Genomic DNA, 15678 nt, shown 5'->3' on the forward strand with positions numbered 1-15678 from the left:
GTGTGTGTGTGTGTGTGTGTGTGTGTGTGTGTGTGTGTGTGTGTGAGACATGGCATCTGTGGATGTTCACAAGGGTGTGAGGTGCGGGGGGAGGTGTCCCTTCATTTTTGAGGAACACGGCTCCCCCTGTAATACCCATAACAAGCAGAGGCAATGCCATGAGGGGAGGAGGACCGAGAAATCAGCATTCTCGCTCGGAACGTTCAGAGACTGAAGGTCCAGAGGGAGCCATCTGACATTGAATCTTAGCGAGCCCCTTTTCTGGAGTTTCAGGCAGACTGTAAGACCCACAGGCTGGAGGCTGAACTGGAGCGTCAAGACCGAGCCAGGAGACAGCTGGATGCCCTCCCTCAGCAGCGGCCAGGCCAGCTGGAGGACATGCCAGCAGAGGTGTCCAGAATCCCTGGCATCTCCAGGGCAATGATTCAACTCAGCAGCCTGGTCACTGAACTGGAGGGCATGGCTAAGAAACTGGATGCCAGCCTGCTGAAGGTGCACATCCTGAGGTGCCTCCCGAAGCCTGGGATTCTCCCCAAATAGTGGGCAGCCTACCTGTAGCATCCCTCTGGGAGGTGTAAGGAGAGTCTTCTCTGTGACACGTGGTGGTGGCTTGTCCAAGGCTGCACAATGCTGCTGCAGCAGAGGAAGGTACACAGAAGGGGTGCTACCCTCTCCGGTTCTCAAGGTGACAGCCCAGAGTGCCATCCACTAGTTGGTTGGGGAGGGAATTGGAGGGGACAGGAACCTGAGAACTGGTTGTGACTCTCACTCTCTTTCTCTCTCCTAGGACGCCAGTGACTTATTGAACAGGTATGAGCCGTCCCATCTCCCTTCCCACATGTGCTTACACAGCACAAACCCACACAAACATAGATGTGTGTATGGGCTTTCTCACGGTCAAGGAGCTCCACTGCTCCATTAACTTGCATCTTCAGACTACATGGAAAGTGGAAGATTGAACAGAATATACTGAAGGATTTCTTTGTTTCTAGGAGTGCTCCAGAGCAGTTAGAGGTTATTTATCCCAACTTAGAGAAAAGAATCAATGAATCACTTAACCAGCCATCCTCAGCAGCTCTGACCAGTTCATCCCTGGACCAGCTCCTCTCAGACTCACCTCAGCCTCCTGGCTCTCCTTCCCCCAACCTGTCCAGCCTCCCACTAGGTCTGCCCAGTGCACCCTCAGGCCTGCCACCTCCTGAACATGCCACAGCTGTGATCAGATGCCTGACCCTCTGATACCTGGACAATAGTCACAGCCTCTCTCCTGAACCAGGCTCCCACTGCAGAAGTCAGGATTCAAGACCTCCTTTTTGCCTGTGAACTGACGGTAGCACCCATCTCTCACAATCTCATATTAAAATGGGAGTACCTGGATGGCATGAGTTCACAGTGCTGAGGCCACCTCTGCCTATGGAGCTGGCACGTCTGTTGGCAGAAATATTCCTTCTGAGCTCCTGCAGCACCTGTTGTCTGTACAACGCACCTGGAGCTTACATTACTTTTGTGGTGGACAGACTCTACAGGGACCTCCCATGATGCTCCCCTCGTGGTGTTCATGCCTTTGTATGATCCCCTCTCTTTGAGTGTGAGCAGAACCTGTGACTTGCTTCTAATCAATGGAATATGGCAAAGGGGATGGGCTGTCCCTTCTCAGACTGTATTACATGGATAGGATGCCTCCTTGCTAACACGCTCACTCTTGAAACTCTCCTTGCTGGATTCATGACGTGGGTAGCCCTGTGGCCAGCAGGCAGCCTCTAGGAGCGGAGAGCAGCCTCCAGCCTTCAGCCAACAAGAAGCAGAGGCCCTCAGTCTTGCAGCTGCAACTGCCTAAGTGAACTTGGAAATGGACTTTTCCCCAGTCGAGCCTCAAGAGGAGAACCCAGCCCAACTGACATCTTGATTGCAGCCTTGTGAGACCCTAAGCAGAGAACCCAAATTTCTGACCCACAGAAACTGTGAGGCAATAGATGTCATAGAAGCTAGGATATAATAAATCTGTGTTGTTTTAAGACACTAAATTTGTGGAAATTTTTATGGAGCAATGAATAATACCTTTGTATATTAATTATTTGTGCATCACTTCTTTGGGTGAGTAAAGACAGTACACTGTCTTTGTGTCCCCAGGGTTTAGGACAGTGCCGGGCTCATAGTTGGTGTCCAGTGAAATTTATTAAGTGGATGCATGAATAAATTAATAGACAGTATAAGGACCCTTCTTTTTTCTTTTTTAATAAATTTATTTATTTATGGCTACGTTGGGTCTTCGTTGTTGCGCGCGGGCTTTCTCTAGTTGTGTCAAGTGGGGGCTACTTTTCATTGTGGTGCACGGGCTTTTCATTGCGGTGGCTTCTCTTGTTGCAGAGCACGGGCTCTAGGCACGCGGGCTTTAGTAGTTGTGGCTCTCAGTCTCTAGAGCGCAGGCTCAGTAGTTGTGGCACATAGGCTTAGCTGCTCCGCGGCATGTGGGATCTTCCCAGACCAGGGCTCGAACCCGTGTCCCCTGCATTGGCAGGCAGATTCTTAACCATTGCGCCACCAGGGAAGTCCTAAGGGCCCTTCCTGATGCTCCATGATTAACAAAGGGGACTTTTAACTAGTATTACTGAGCCCTTGCAGAAATGGTCAATAGTATACTTGGCACTGAAGGATACAAAGAATAAAACATGGCTACAAGGAGATGCTGCATTGTGGTGTAAAGAGTAAAAACTCACAAGTCAGACTTGAGTTCAATCCCAGTCCTGACACCTAATACCTCTGTAACCCTGTACAAGTTACTTAGCCTCTCTGCACCTCAGTCCTACCCCCTCTAAAATGAGGATAATGATACTCATGGCCTGGGATTGTTGTAAGAATTAAATGTTATTATATATGCCTGCTGCAGTGCCTAACACGTTGGAAACATTTAAATGTGTTAATTCCATCTTCTTATTCTACGTCTCCAGCCAAAAGCTTATAATCTAGCTATGGAACCAGAATAAACACAGATGGAATGACAAGAGAGTGTGATGGGTAATTAAGTGTCCTAGTTGCTAAGGACAGTGGGGATTCAGAGGAGAGACATGAGTGAGGCTGGCAATGTCGGGGTTGGCTTCGTGGGGGTGGAATTGGACAGGCAGGAGAGAAAGGTGGAGAGCATCCAGGTCAGGACAGCTCCACGGATGAAAGCGCGGAGGTAGGAAAAGGCCTCAGCACGTTTGTAGGAGTACGAAAAGACTGACCCAGTCAGTCTGGAATATTCGGGAATGCGGAAGACCAGAAGTCAAGCAGAGGGTTAGATGAGTGACACCGAAACATAGGCAGTCATCAAAGGGTTTTGAGTCAGGAGTGAAAGGAACAAGTGGTGTTTAAGGAAAACCAGTCTGGACTCTTGTTGCCAGATGGATTGGGGGCAGGAAGTCGGGGGGTTAAGGGAGGGGAAGGAGAAAGTGTCTAGTGTGGATGTTCAGAAAAAGAAGGGTATAACTACTAGGCAGGAAGCTGTATGTCTCAGAGAAACGTGAAACCCCAAATCTAAGAATAAGACATTAGCCAAGGAAAGAGCACCCCCGGATGTGACAGCTAACAATTCCTGTGTCCTAGCTGTGGTTAACGTCAAACAGAGAATTGGTCCAGGAGCATCCTACCAGCACTGGGAGGAGACTGACAAGCTCCGAGGGTCTGTCTCCACTGGAGAGTCAGTTACCCTGCAGGTGCCTGCCAGGCCCTCTGTCCTCTCCTGATGTGACTGCAGATGATCAGGCCGGGTGGGCATCTGACCAGCAGATGGTTGGCCAGTGGAGCCTATAAGGTGGTCTGCCGAGAAAGGTCTTATCAAAGAAAGACAATGATAATTAGGTTCTCTAAGACATTCAAAATGGATCTATGATGAAGGCATCACTGGTTGGCAGGAAGAGCAGCAACATAGGGGATCAGAGCCACACACGTGACTGTGTCCTGAAGCAAGTGTCATTGACCACGTTGCTCAGTGGCCACAGGCTAGTCCAGTCTCTAAGCTGCCTTGGGCCTCAAGTCCCCTTCCCACCGTTCTTGGATGTACAGAGGCAGTATGACTTAATGGTCATGAGCACAGACTTGGGAGCCAAACCATCTGTCTAATGTCTAGTGTCTAATGTGTATTATCGCTGTGCTATTGACTAGCTGCTCACGTGGGACCAGTTACCCAACCTCCATACATCTCACTTCTCTGATGTATAAAACGGGGCTGTTAAAAAACAAAACGGGGCTATTAATAATAGTACCTACCTCATAGGGTTGTTGTGAGGATTAAATGAGTTAATATATAAAATAATATTTACTCCAGTGACTGGCCAGAGTGAACTCTCTATGTGTTGATTATTATTATTAGCATTTTTTAATCTCCAGTTCTTCCTTTGGGAACTACTTGTATCTCCCACCACTCCCACCACCCCACCAGAGCTTCCCACAAGGCTTGAGTCCTAACAGTGGAAAAATCCCATTTTCCTTATTTGCATGTCCAATCTTATAATAAACTTTCTTAATATTTGAACTAACTTGAGTGAGTCTCCATTCCCTGTAGTAGAAGAAGCTGCTACAGCGTAAGTTGTGAAAAAGTCGGCTAAACCTGTGCATGTCCCAACAGGTGTGCACGTTTCCTTTGGAGTCTTGGAGAGGGCGACTGGGAGCTTGGGGTTCTGGACTTCAGCACCTCCCTGGGGGAGGGAACCCCGAGTTCAGACTCTGTGACAAGCAGAGCATGGAGGCTCACGGAGCTGCCTTATCTTGAGGTCATCATGTTTTCGGATCTATCCACTTCCTCTGCGCTGAGTCCACAATCCAAACAAGTGAATTTCAAGTAAAATTACCCTGGGAGGGGAGCAAGTGCTGATAGACCGACATGAATATTTTCACTCACTAGCGGTTTTACTTCTCAGTGTAAGAAGTATAACATTTTTTCCTGAATCCAAACCCCTCATGGGAAGTGTGGCCAGCAGTAAAATATTCACACCAAGGCACACATTTCTGAACAGGGCAGCACAGTGGTTAAGAACGCTAAAGTCCGACATGGATCAAAATCCTGGCTGCCTGATCTGGCTGAGGAAGTAACCCAAATTCACCTGGCCTCAGCTTTTTAACTTTAAAATGTGGTTAATAATAGGAGCTACCTGGGGTTACCAAGCTTAAGTGACATAATACATGTAAAGACCTCCAACAGGCCAGGATCTTCATACATATATACCCTAGAGGCTAACAGTCATTTGAAAAGACCCAGCTAAAACCTACGAAAAATCAACAGAAAAATACAGTCCACTCTTTGTTGGAATCCCAAGTCTGGGGGCTTTGGGTATGTTTTAGCATTATTTAGGGACTTGTGTGTGTCTTTTTTAAAATATACGTTTTATATGAAATACTGAACACTCCCAGGGAAAGCAACTGAACCTCCCTCCAATCCTTGGCTCCTGGTCTCCACGTCTTTTCTACCTGCTAAACTGAGGATGAACAACAGAACTTTTGTGGTGACCTCAAACCCTGGGCCTCAATACATTGTGCTCACCCCCTACAGGTTGCACCTGGATGGTTTGCTCCTCCCAGGGACCTCAGTGGGGAGATGATAGAACATTTTAGTTTACATCCAAGCAGATTCAACAGACATAGTATTAAAAAGATTGACAGTAAAGGGTATGTTTAAGCAGAATAAATGACACCTCCAATAAGAACTAGAAAATAAAATATGTTAAGACAATGCTTTTATTATGCATAGGATTTTAAATTCCTTGGGACGAGGGAAGTCATTTTACAAATTCTAGGCAGCCACGTGTTAGTGCTTGTTCCTGTCCCAGAATCACACCAGGCAGGGGGATTTCTGGAGTCACGGATAATCAACTTCTTCACACCACCCGTGGCCACAGCTTCTGCAAATGCAACCTGCTCCCCCGCGGCTCACCACCCAAATCCACACATCTACAAATCCCTAATTCTCTCCCTTCTTCTGCCCCATCCCTCAGATGGTACTTCTTGTCCAGCCCTAGAGCAGTCCCAGTGCTTTGGGCTAAAAGTCACAGGTCATGCAGTTCACCCCCTGCCTCCACCTGGGATTCTTTACCCAGCACAGAGCTTACGATGGTGCTATTTCTGCTCCCACAGCTGAGCTATTTGAGACTCAGTCCTTTCCACCATCTCATTCCTTTCGTCTCACTTCTCAACCTCAGATGGTGATCAGGAAGACGCTTTTCCCCAGGGATTGAGTGTGGTCCTTGGGTTGTGGCTTATAGCGATACTTCCCCTGTGCCCTTCCCACCAAGGCCCTGAATTTTCATCTCAGCCAGAAGGAGGCATTGAGTGTTGTCAAGAGTGGGGGTGGCAGCACATCTGTTTGTGAGGACAGTGGAGGTGACCCAGCGTCCCAGGGGTCACAGATCATCCAGCTAGTTCTCTGCTGTCTCTTCTTCCTAAGAGGCTTATTCCCCTCCTTTCATCATTCATTATACTCATCTTTTAGACTCATCCTTTCCAGAAAGCCCTCTCCAACTCACCTCCTGTTACCTCCAAGGTGGGTTATGCCCCTCCTCTTGGCTTCCCTAGTATCCAGGTCAGACCCCTATCACAGCGCCCATCACACTGTGCTGTCATTTCCTCCTTATGTCTCTGTCTCTTCTCTTGAGCTCCTTTAGATACAGGACAAAATTTTTTTTCTTTTTCTTTTCATATCACCAGTGGCTACCATACTGCTTGGCTCATAATTAGCACACAATAAATATTTCTTAAGGATATGAGTAAATGAACTCTAATATTTTGGGGGGAGAAAACAAGATGAAGAGAGGTGAGATGCCTAGTTTAAGATCATATAATTCGTTGATTACAAGGTCGGATCTAGAACCCAAGTCTTCTGGCCCCAAATCCGGTATTCCTTCCACTACACAGCTACTTCTGTGCTTGGTGGGGATGGTGGTGAGGAGGGCTGGCAGTGGTCTGAGTCCCACACACTGGTCATTGAGGCAAGGGCTTGATCAGCAGACTGAAGGTCATCCCACCTGTCCCTTGCCAAAGTCCCGACTCTATCACATCATCTAAAGCAGTGACTACTGTTCTGAATCTTACAGGTGACCCAGCCAGGGTCAAGTCCTTGGGCCCTCTCTTTGGACCCTGTGCTTAGGGGAGGTTAGCTGCACCCTCTAGGGAGCTCAGGGAGAACTTGGACCCTCGTCCCCAGAGCCCAAAGAAGGGAAAGATCTTCTGGGTGAAGGAGGCAGTGAAGGTGTAGATGGGTTCCTGAGTGACGGCATTGGCAAAGGTCACCCAGCCCACCTCGTAGTCAACAGACACACGCACCTGCTGGGGCTGTTCCTCCAGGGCCAGGCGGGTGGGGAAGGAGCCCAGGGCCGAGACGAAGCCCCAAGCCAGTCTCACCGCCCACACCCCCTCCTCTGGCCGCAGCCGAAGCTCCCCCTTCCGCCGGATGTCCTTACTGACCACACCCAGGGTGCAGCTGCCCCCGGGAGCCAAGTCCACACTCACCACCCACGTGTGTCTCCCCCCAGTGAAGCCACCATGGGCCAGGACACAGGTGGCCCGGTCGAAACGCTGGGGGCTGTCTGGTGACTTCTGCCATTTATAGGAGAAGCGAGCCTGCTGGTGGTCCTCAGACAAGAGGAGCTTCGGGTGGGAAGTCCAGGGGTCTAGAGAGATGTGAGCTGTGGGGAAAACCAAAAGGGCCACAGATGTCAGCAGACATGCTATCACCTTCAGGAAAGGCCTAAATACTCCCCTTGACACCTGCGTTAGCGTTACTACCAACAAAGTATATAGTGCCTACAAAGACCTGCAGTATGGGTATCACCTGGAAACCTGTTAGTAACAGACTCTCAGGTTCCACCCCAAACCACCTGAGATGGAATCTGCATTTTTAGCAAGATCCGCAACTGATTCCTGTGCTTGTTAATGCCTGCTTCAGAGGATGTGTTGGTTAGTTCGTTAGTTCGGACATCCGGGCTCTCATCTGGTTCTGTGTCTTCCCCTGGAAAGCACTTCTTCTCCCTGCAAACTGGCTGACTCCCAAAGCTGTGCATGCCTGCTCTGATCTCCTGCTGCTGACACATCACGTCCTCCCCCTCCTGTATCTCGGAGGGTGGAAATATTCTTCCCTCAGTCCAAACTTCATGATCACTGCCTGGGCACTTATGACTCATTTATACAGTCTCCACTCCACCCAGACTCTCTGGCTCACCCACGGGTTATTCATTCTGTCTCAGTAATTCTAAAATCAGGCAGGGTCTGAGGATCACCTTTTAATAAAAACACTTCTGCGGACCCCTGCATAGTGTTACTTTTAGTATCCATAAATTGGGACAAATTCATAAATTCAGATATGTCCATGAGTTAGGATCCCTGCCAAGAGCTCTGTGACTTCCCAGGCTCTTCGGCTGATAGACTGGGAACAGTGCCCTTGAGTGGGGTCCAGTCTTCATTCCTTTCCTACCTGCAGGCTGCACTCCTATCATCTATGAAATATAATAACACCTGAGAGAGAGTAGGGGTTCCTGACAATTCTAAGAATGTGATTCTAAACCCAGATCAAATTCCACTCATCCAGGAAGCCCTTCCCAATAGACCTTGTCCCATCCTGATTTAATCTTTCTATCCCATCATCACCTGCAGATCAGAACATGAGCTTCCTGCCAGGGATGTGGTATGTGTGTGTGCCTGTCCCTTCTTCATGGTTCTCCCACAAGCGTTACAAAGGCAGTGACACATATCAGTGTCACGTGTGACATTATGTGTATATGTACATTTATATATGTGATATATATGTATTTGACTATTACAGTGCCCAGTGTAGAACCCTGCAAAATTATCTGCCCATTTCAAGATTAGAATCCTCACTCCCTCCCATCCTGACAGAGGCTGCTTACCTGGCTCATAATCCAACTCAAAGCAGAGTTTTTCTGTAAAGAGGAAATAAAACAGGATGCGATGTCATTAGTCTTACCGAACCATAGAACATTTAATGATGAGGAAACTGAGACCCCAAAAGGGAAGAGACAAAGAGAGGAATGGAAGCTGGAATCCTCTAGACCAGTGGTTCTGAACTTGAACTTGCATCAGAGTCCTCAGAACACTTGCTAAAACACACATGTTTTTGACTCAGGTGGCCCGGGGTGGGGCTGAGATTCGCATTTCTGGCAAGTTACCAGGGGATGCTGATGCTGCTGGCTGGGAGCCCCACTTTGAGCCGCACTGCCTAGCTCTGAGCGGGCAGCGACCAGTGCCTTGCACAGAGCCTAGGACACAGTAAATGCTCAAGAAACATCGACTTAATGAACAGATAAGTGGGTTAATTTATTTCTCGTTCTGCTTGGAAATGATTTTGGGGATAGTCAAAGGTCAGCCTTTGATTAGAGTAAAATTTCCTTCACTGCCAGGCCATTTACTTGTAGGAAGTGGACTTGGGGGAAAGCTCTTCTAAGGTGACATTTTTGTGGGTGGGTCGTTTAGAACTAGGTGGCATCATTCGTGATGTCACGTAGGAGGAGAGGGAAGTGTTGGCGAGGAGCCACATTCCTGACTCTCATTTCAAACCCTCCACACCCTCTCCTACCACCACTCCCTGTCCCGGAAAACAGGGTCATGGTCCCCACAGGGGCAATTCCACTCTGAGGAAGGACCAAACTAACAGGGGCGGGGAAGCCAAGGAAAAGAGGAGGGAGGGAAGTCAGCTACCACAGGGCACAGAGAAATACCCTTGCTGGTTATTAATTAACAATGTTCATCATCAAAAACTTATCATGTATTACAAATGTGGATTTTTAAAATTACTGACAATGACAGATTGTGGATTTTTATGGATTTTTAAAATGACTGACAATGACAGATTTTGTTCATCGTTATCTTATATATCACTTCATGGCAAGCGGTTAGATCTATTTCATTATTTTTCAAACCAGTTACATTTTTTTCCAGAAATCCTCACCTTTATTATCTCACTTCATTGTCACATCCTGATAAGCAGATTTTATAAAGATCTGCAAATAAGGAAACCAAGGCACTGGGAGAGTGCAAGCCTTGTCAAAGGTCACACAAACGTCGGGCAGCGGGGCATGGAGGCCATTCCTAAATCCAGGCTTCACAGCCACCTGTGCTTCGTGGGGTCCGCTTACCCAGAAACATCTTCATCTCCTTTCGCAGCGGGAGGGCCTGCTGGGGGAAGTCCCGAATCCTCTGGCCCAGCTCAGGGGATACAGCCTCTGGTTTCCGGCACCTTCTGGTTTCACACCTAGGGGCACAGAAATGGTGGGGTCTGGGAATTATCCTTCTTAATGATGCCTCCAGACTCAGCTGGTCACCTTCTAATTGTCTTGGAGGTGCCAGTTCCCATGGACAGACATGATGCCTCTGGGATGGATCCACTCCCTCCCCACACTGTCCCCTCTTGGGCAGTGTCATGCGGGGGTGTGTATCTACAGCTGGCTGTACATGGGAATGCATTTGAGTATGTGAAAGTTTACATGTGAGTTATTTTCCTTAATGTGAGAATGTATATTTGTGTGGTAATAACCAGCATGTGGTGCGTGTATGTTTCTGTATGTGGGAAAAGAGAAGAGAAAATCTTACCTTATTAGAGTGCTTCTGATATCCTAGGAGAAAGAGAGAGAAAGCAGGGATTCAGTTTCCATTTCTTCCTCCCACAAGAAAAGACAAAATACCGTATTCTCAGCCCTAGATAGAAAAAGGACACCAGATCCATGGAGTCACAGCGTTTTCAGGTTTACGAGGCTTCAGGGATCTTAGAGCCCAACCCCTTCATTTTATAAGATCCAGACAGTGAAGTGACCTGCCCCTTAGAGGCAAAGGCAAGTCCCATCCCAATGTCTCCAGCTTCTCAGTCCCCAACGCGTCCGCCTAAATCATGCTGCCTTTCTGATGCCTAATTGGGACCCCAGTATCTCTCCTCCAGTGTGAGGAAGAGAAACAGAACAAGAAGAACTTCCTGCTGGTGGGCGGTGACACAGAGAATAGTTTGCCTCGGAAATAGCACCTGACATTTGTTCGCATAAGTGCTTGATGCTTCTCAGAGTGCTAATTTCACTTGCATTTTACTGTTGGAATCTCACAAATAAAGTATTTTTGAGATAAATAAACAAAGTATCTCCCTATTTGATGGATAGGATGAAGAGACCAAGACCAGAGAGCAAAGCAACCAGGGAGCTCTTGGGGAAGCAAGGACTCTTAGAATTCAGAACTTCTGGTCCTGTGACCCATCTTCCACTTGGGATACAAGGATGTGTGAGTGAAGAAGAGATGGCTTAGACAGGTAAAGATGCAACAAATCATAGGTGAGCACAGGTGGATGGGGGCGGGGCTCAGATCTCACCATCAGGAGCTCCCTTGCTGGCCTCTCCTTCTTCTCCTCCAGTTCTTCAATGAGGGTGCTAAACCGGCAGATTTCCCCAGTGACCAGGACATCAAACTCATCCCGATGCTTTAAGATGTCCCCATCCAGCCTCTCCAACTGGGCTAAGAGGATGCTCTGCTGTTCCTCCAGGAACTGGCTCAGATGTGCAAACTCAGAAATCACTTTTTGTTTCTTGGTGGCCACCTGAGTCTGAGGGGGCAGGAGGAGAGGGCAGGAAGTTATTCCTCCTCTTCCTCCACTTCCTTTTCCTTCTTTTCCCTTAATTCACTCCCGTCTCCCTCCAGATCCACATTCTCCAAGGTTTGGTGGTAAAGTCAGAGCCCCCCACTCCCCAGGTCCCCAGATAGACTTGGAACCATGGCATAGTTTCCTTTACACCTGCCATGCCATTTCCAGGAGGAGGTGTACGGGAGGTGGTGAGGACACCCCACCTTCTGCCATTTACAAAGTGCACACAATGTGCGGGGCACTAAGGTACATTACTGTCCTTACAGCAATTCAGTGAGATAGTGATGATTTTTTTTTTTTTTTTTTTTTTTTTTTGCGGTACGCGGGCGTCTCACTGTTGTAGCCTCTCCCGTTGCGGAGCACAGGCTCCGGACGCGCAGGCCCAGTGGCCATGGCTCACGAGTCCAGCCGCTCCGCGGCATGTGGGATCTTCCCAGACCGGGGCATGAACCCGTGTCCCCTGCATCGGCAGGCGGACTCTCAACCACTGCACCACCAGGGACGCCCGATAGTGATAATTTTTAATCTCCACTTCACAGAAAAATAAACTGAGCATAGAGAGCTGTTTGAGGTCATAGAGCTAATTCATTTCAGGATTCAAACTCAGAATGGGGCTTCCGTGGTGGCGCAGTGGTTAAGAATCCGCCTGCCAATGCAGGGGGCAAGGGATCAAGCACTGTTCCGGGAAGATCCATGTGCCACAACTACTGAGCCTGCACTCTAGAGCCCATGAGCCACAACTAGTGAAGCCTAAGTGCCACAGCTGCTGAAGCCCATGAGCCTAGAGCCCATGCTCCACAACAAGAGAAACCACCGCAATGAGAAGCCCACGCACCACAACGAAGAGTAGCCCCTGCTCACCACAACTAGAGAAAGCCTGCACGCACAGCAACGAAGACCCAATGCAGCCAAAAATAAATAAATAATAAAACAAAAACGCAGAATGACTTCAGAGCCCTCTATGCTATGTTGCCTTGGTTTCAGAAAGGCACTGGACCCTGAGGAAGGGAAAAGGACCAGGCAAGGGATGATGACTTACCAGGAGGACTTGTATCCTTCGATTTTCTCTTGACTGAATTCCTTGAATCTCCTCTCTCTCCTTTCTTAGACACTCAAGACACTTCTGTATTTGTTCCTGGGAAGAAGGAGCATAAAATATTTAAGATGGGGGCAGGGATAAATTAGTAGTTTGGGATTAGAAGATACAAACTACTATATATAAAATAGATAAACAACAAGGACCTACTGTACAGAACAGGGAACTAAATTCAATATCTTTTTTTTTTTTTTTTTTTTTTTTCTGTGGTACGCGGGCCTCTCACGGCCGCGGCCTCTCCTGTTGTGGAGCACAGGCTCCGGACACGCAGGCTCAGCGGCCATGGCTCACGGGCCCAGCCGCTCCGCGGCATGTGGGATCTTCCCAGACTGGGGCACGAACCCGTGTCCCCTGCATCGGCAGGCGGACTCTCAACCACTGCGCCACCAGGGAAGCCCTCAATTCAATATCTTGTAATAAACTATAATGGAAAAGAATCTGAAAAATATGAATCACTTTGCTGTACTCTAGAAACTAACACAACATTGTAAATCAACTATACTTCAATTAATTTTTTAAAAATATTTAAGACGGAAACAATGATTTGTTAAGAGATGTCATCTCTGCCTCCAGGAATGGAATGACCCAAGGGAAGGAGTCGTTCTCTTAGCTGACAAGCCTGGGCCGTTATGGTCCTTGACAGCTTACTCTCTTTGGGTCTTCTTCCTCTTGTTTTGTCCTCCAAGAATTTTGATTAGGGCTTTCCGCTTTTCGCTCTGTGCCATCATAAGCTATGACTCTGTGTTCTCACCTGAGCCTTCCTGTCTTCAGGCTAAACACCCTAACTTCTTTTGCCTTAATGAATGGTATCGAGGATCTGTCCTGAGCTTGATACGCCCTTCTTCGAAATTATCCCAACTTTCTCACATATCCCAAACAGAACACATCCAAACAAGCTCTCTTATAAATGGAATCAACTTTCTGGGTATGATTCCGGAGGGAACAAGAAACTTGGATAACGCAAAAAATAACCAATGAATTGTTTTAAAAATTACTTGCTCTAGGGGACTTCCCTGATGGTCCAGTGGTTAAGACTTCAAGCTTCCACTGCTGGGGGCACAGGTTCGATCCCTGGTTGGGGAACTAAGATCTTGCATGCCGCAAGGTGTGGCCAACCCCCCACCAAAACAAACAAACAACAACAACAAAAATTGCTTGCTGTAGAATAAAGAACAGGTATACACACATAAATGTCCATATAAGCACATTGCAAAATATATTTAGAACTCTTAACAATACATGCTAATTAACTAATTGACACATATACATAGACTCCCACTTGTAATAAAACACAATGCATAAACAGCTAAAACCAGTACACACTCATTTAATGACAGATAAAATTATACACCATATATATTTACCCAACCTGCATATATGTAAACACTAATTTACCTACAAACATGAGCAGTCAGTTACACATGCACACCCAAGTAGTCAGATCCCCCCAAACACACTGCACACGCTGGTAAACCTGCAAACATTAATACACATACACACTGTGCAATCATTTCCTCAAGTGCAAACCCAGACATCCTCAGACACACCTGACTGATCCATGGTTCAGACACATACGTTCATGTTTTGGTGACTCATTCATTCAACATGTATTTATTGAGCTATTATTATGTATTGGCCATAAGTAAACAACATAGGGCATACTTAAAACACAAACACATGATCTTCCATGCCTGGGTCTATTGCCTGGGTAATCACAGAAGCAGGGAGATGGAATTAAGTTTCAGAGTGACCAAATAATCCACAGCTCTGCTCTGATTCTTTCAGTCCAGTCCAATTCCAGACCCACCCTGGGAACCTCTCAGTTTCCCCTTTCCTACCCTGTAGGGCCCAGCCGCGTCCTCCAGGAAGCGCACAGTGTGGGCACGGTGCTCCCAGGCCTCCCGGCACACCACGCACAACTGCATCTCATCATCCTCGCAGAAGAAGTAGACTTTCTCCCCGTGCTCGGGGCAGATGTCCTCCTCTTCTATGTCCAGCCGGGACACCAGCTTGAGACGCTCAATGTTCTCCACCACGCTGGCCAGCTGCCAGTTGGGCCGGAAGCTCCCTGGGCGGAAAGGCTCCTTGCAGAGTGGGCAGGTTGGGGGCTCCTCGGGGTCCGGGCTGGGGATCTCAAGGTAGCGGGTGAGGCAGATGCGGCAGAAGTTGTGGCCACAGTCAATGGTGACCGGCTCCCTGAGGGTCCCTTGGCAGATGGGGCAGTTGACCTCATCTGCCAGGCTGGTCACAGAGGCAGCCGAAGCCATAGTGCTGCTGCGCTTGTGGCCTCTTCAAGGTCACCCTCTCTGCTCAGCTTGGGGAGAAGGGCTGGGAGAACAATGAGGACACACATCTCACACTCACACACCTACATGTGCACATGGCCAGACACAGGGGCATCTTACATACCCAGTGACACCCTCATGGTCACACACACATACGTGTGCGCACAGGGCAAGGTACCCACTTGCATCTCTGGCAGCCAGGGTTCTGCTGTCCCCCTCCCAAAAGAACAGACACACACCCTCCAAGAGCAGAGACAGAGAAATAGCAGAGGAGGGGCAGAAGAAGCAGTCACAGCATTCCAGATATGACCTCAGTTACTCTCTGGACTGGTGCCCACGACCTGGGGGTTCCTGCTCTTTCCCGTCCATCCAGAGACACTTGCAGTAGAAGGAAAGTGGTCGTATCTTAACCATCCACAATTGGAAGAGACTGTTCTTCTTTTGGGAGCAGGAGGGAGACTGGGTCACAGAGCAGTAATGCCACCCCAGCCTCCCTGCAGTATGACCAGCTGTCTCCAGGGAGATTGGAGGTATCAGCCAACCCAGGGGAGTGTGGGGACCCAGATAAGGCGCTGTGCCCAGGGCAGGGGTGGTGAGACAGGGCACAAGCAGCTTCACCAACCGGCCTGCCATAGGCTTCCAAAGGGGTTGGAATGTACTCTGTCTGGGGGAGGAGAAAGAAAGATAACGGCGGC

The 15678-nt window shown here is 48.4% G+C and overlaps 2 protein-coding genes across 2 annotated transcripts in view; one reads left to right on the forward strand and one right to left on the reverse strand.

Moving 5' to 3' along the window:
• Nucleotides 1-1239, forward strand: part of TRIM40 (tripartite motif containing 40) — a 12544-nt gene extending 11305 nt beyond the window's left edge. Inside the window, exons 3-5 of the mRNA XM_027099599.1 lie at nt 268-492; nt 788-810; nt 993-1239. Of these exons, the coding sequence (XP_026955400.1) occupies nt 268-492; nt 788-810; nt 993-1239 (495 nt within the window). The remainder of the gene's footprint in view (nt 1-267; nt 493-787; nt 811-992) is intronic.
• A 4455-nt stretch (nt 1240-5694) lies between these two features.
• LOC113616249 (tripartite motif-containing protein 10) lies at nt 5695-15465 on the reverse strand. The gene is made up of 7 exons (XM_027099597.1): nt 14537-15465; nt 12642-12737; nt 11333-11563; nt 10573-10595; nt 10119-10234; nt 8874-8906; nt 5695-7655 (listed from the first exon to the last, which is right to left on the reverse strand). Exons 1-7 carry the CDS (start codon nt 14963-14965, stop codon nt 7114-7116), a joined length of 1470 nt encoding a protein of 489 aa, XP_026955398.1. The 5' UTR covers nt 14966-15465; the 3' UTR covers nt 5695-7113.
• Nucleotides 15466-15678: the final 213 nt, after the last annotated feature.

This window comes from Aethalodelphis obliquidens, unplaced genomic scaffold (genome assembly GCF_003676395.1).
Source record: "Aethalodelphis obliquidens isolate GAN/ISIS:26980383/991018 unplaced genomic scaffold, ASM367639v1 scaffold133, whole genome shotgun sequence".
Classification (NCBI taxonomy): Eukaryota; Metazoa; Chordata; class Mammalia; order Artiodactyla; family Delphinidae; genus Aethalodelphis; species Aethalodelphis obliquidens.

What these genes read in the sequence shown, in the direction of transcription:
- LOC113616249 (XM_027099597.1), bottom strand. Translation starts at nt 14,965, where the DNA reads ATGGCTTCGGCTGCCTCTGTGACCAGCCTGGCAGATGAGGTCAACTGC. An exon ending in ACGCGGCTGGGCCCTACAGG is followed by an intron (nt 12,738 to 14,536) that starts GTAGGAAAGGGG and finishes CCTTCTTCCCAG; the next exon opens with GAACAAATACAGAAGTGTCT. An exon ending in TGAGTTGGATTATGAGCCAG is followed by an intron (nt 7,656 to 8,873) that starts GTAAGCAGCCTC and finishes TTTTCCCCACAG; the next exon opens with CTCACATCTCTCTAGACCCC.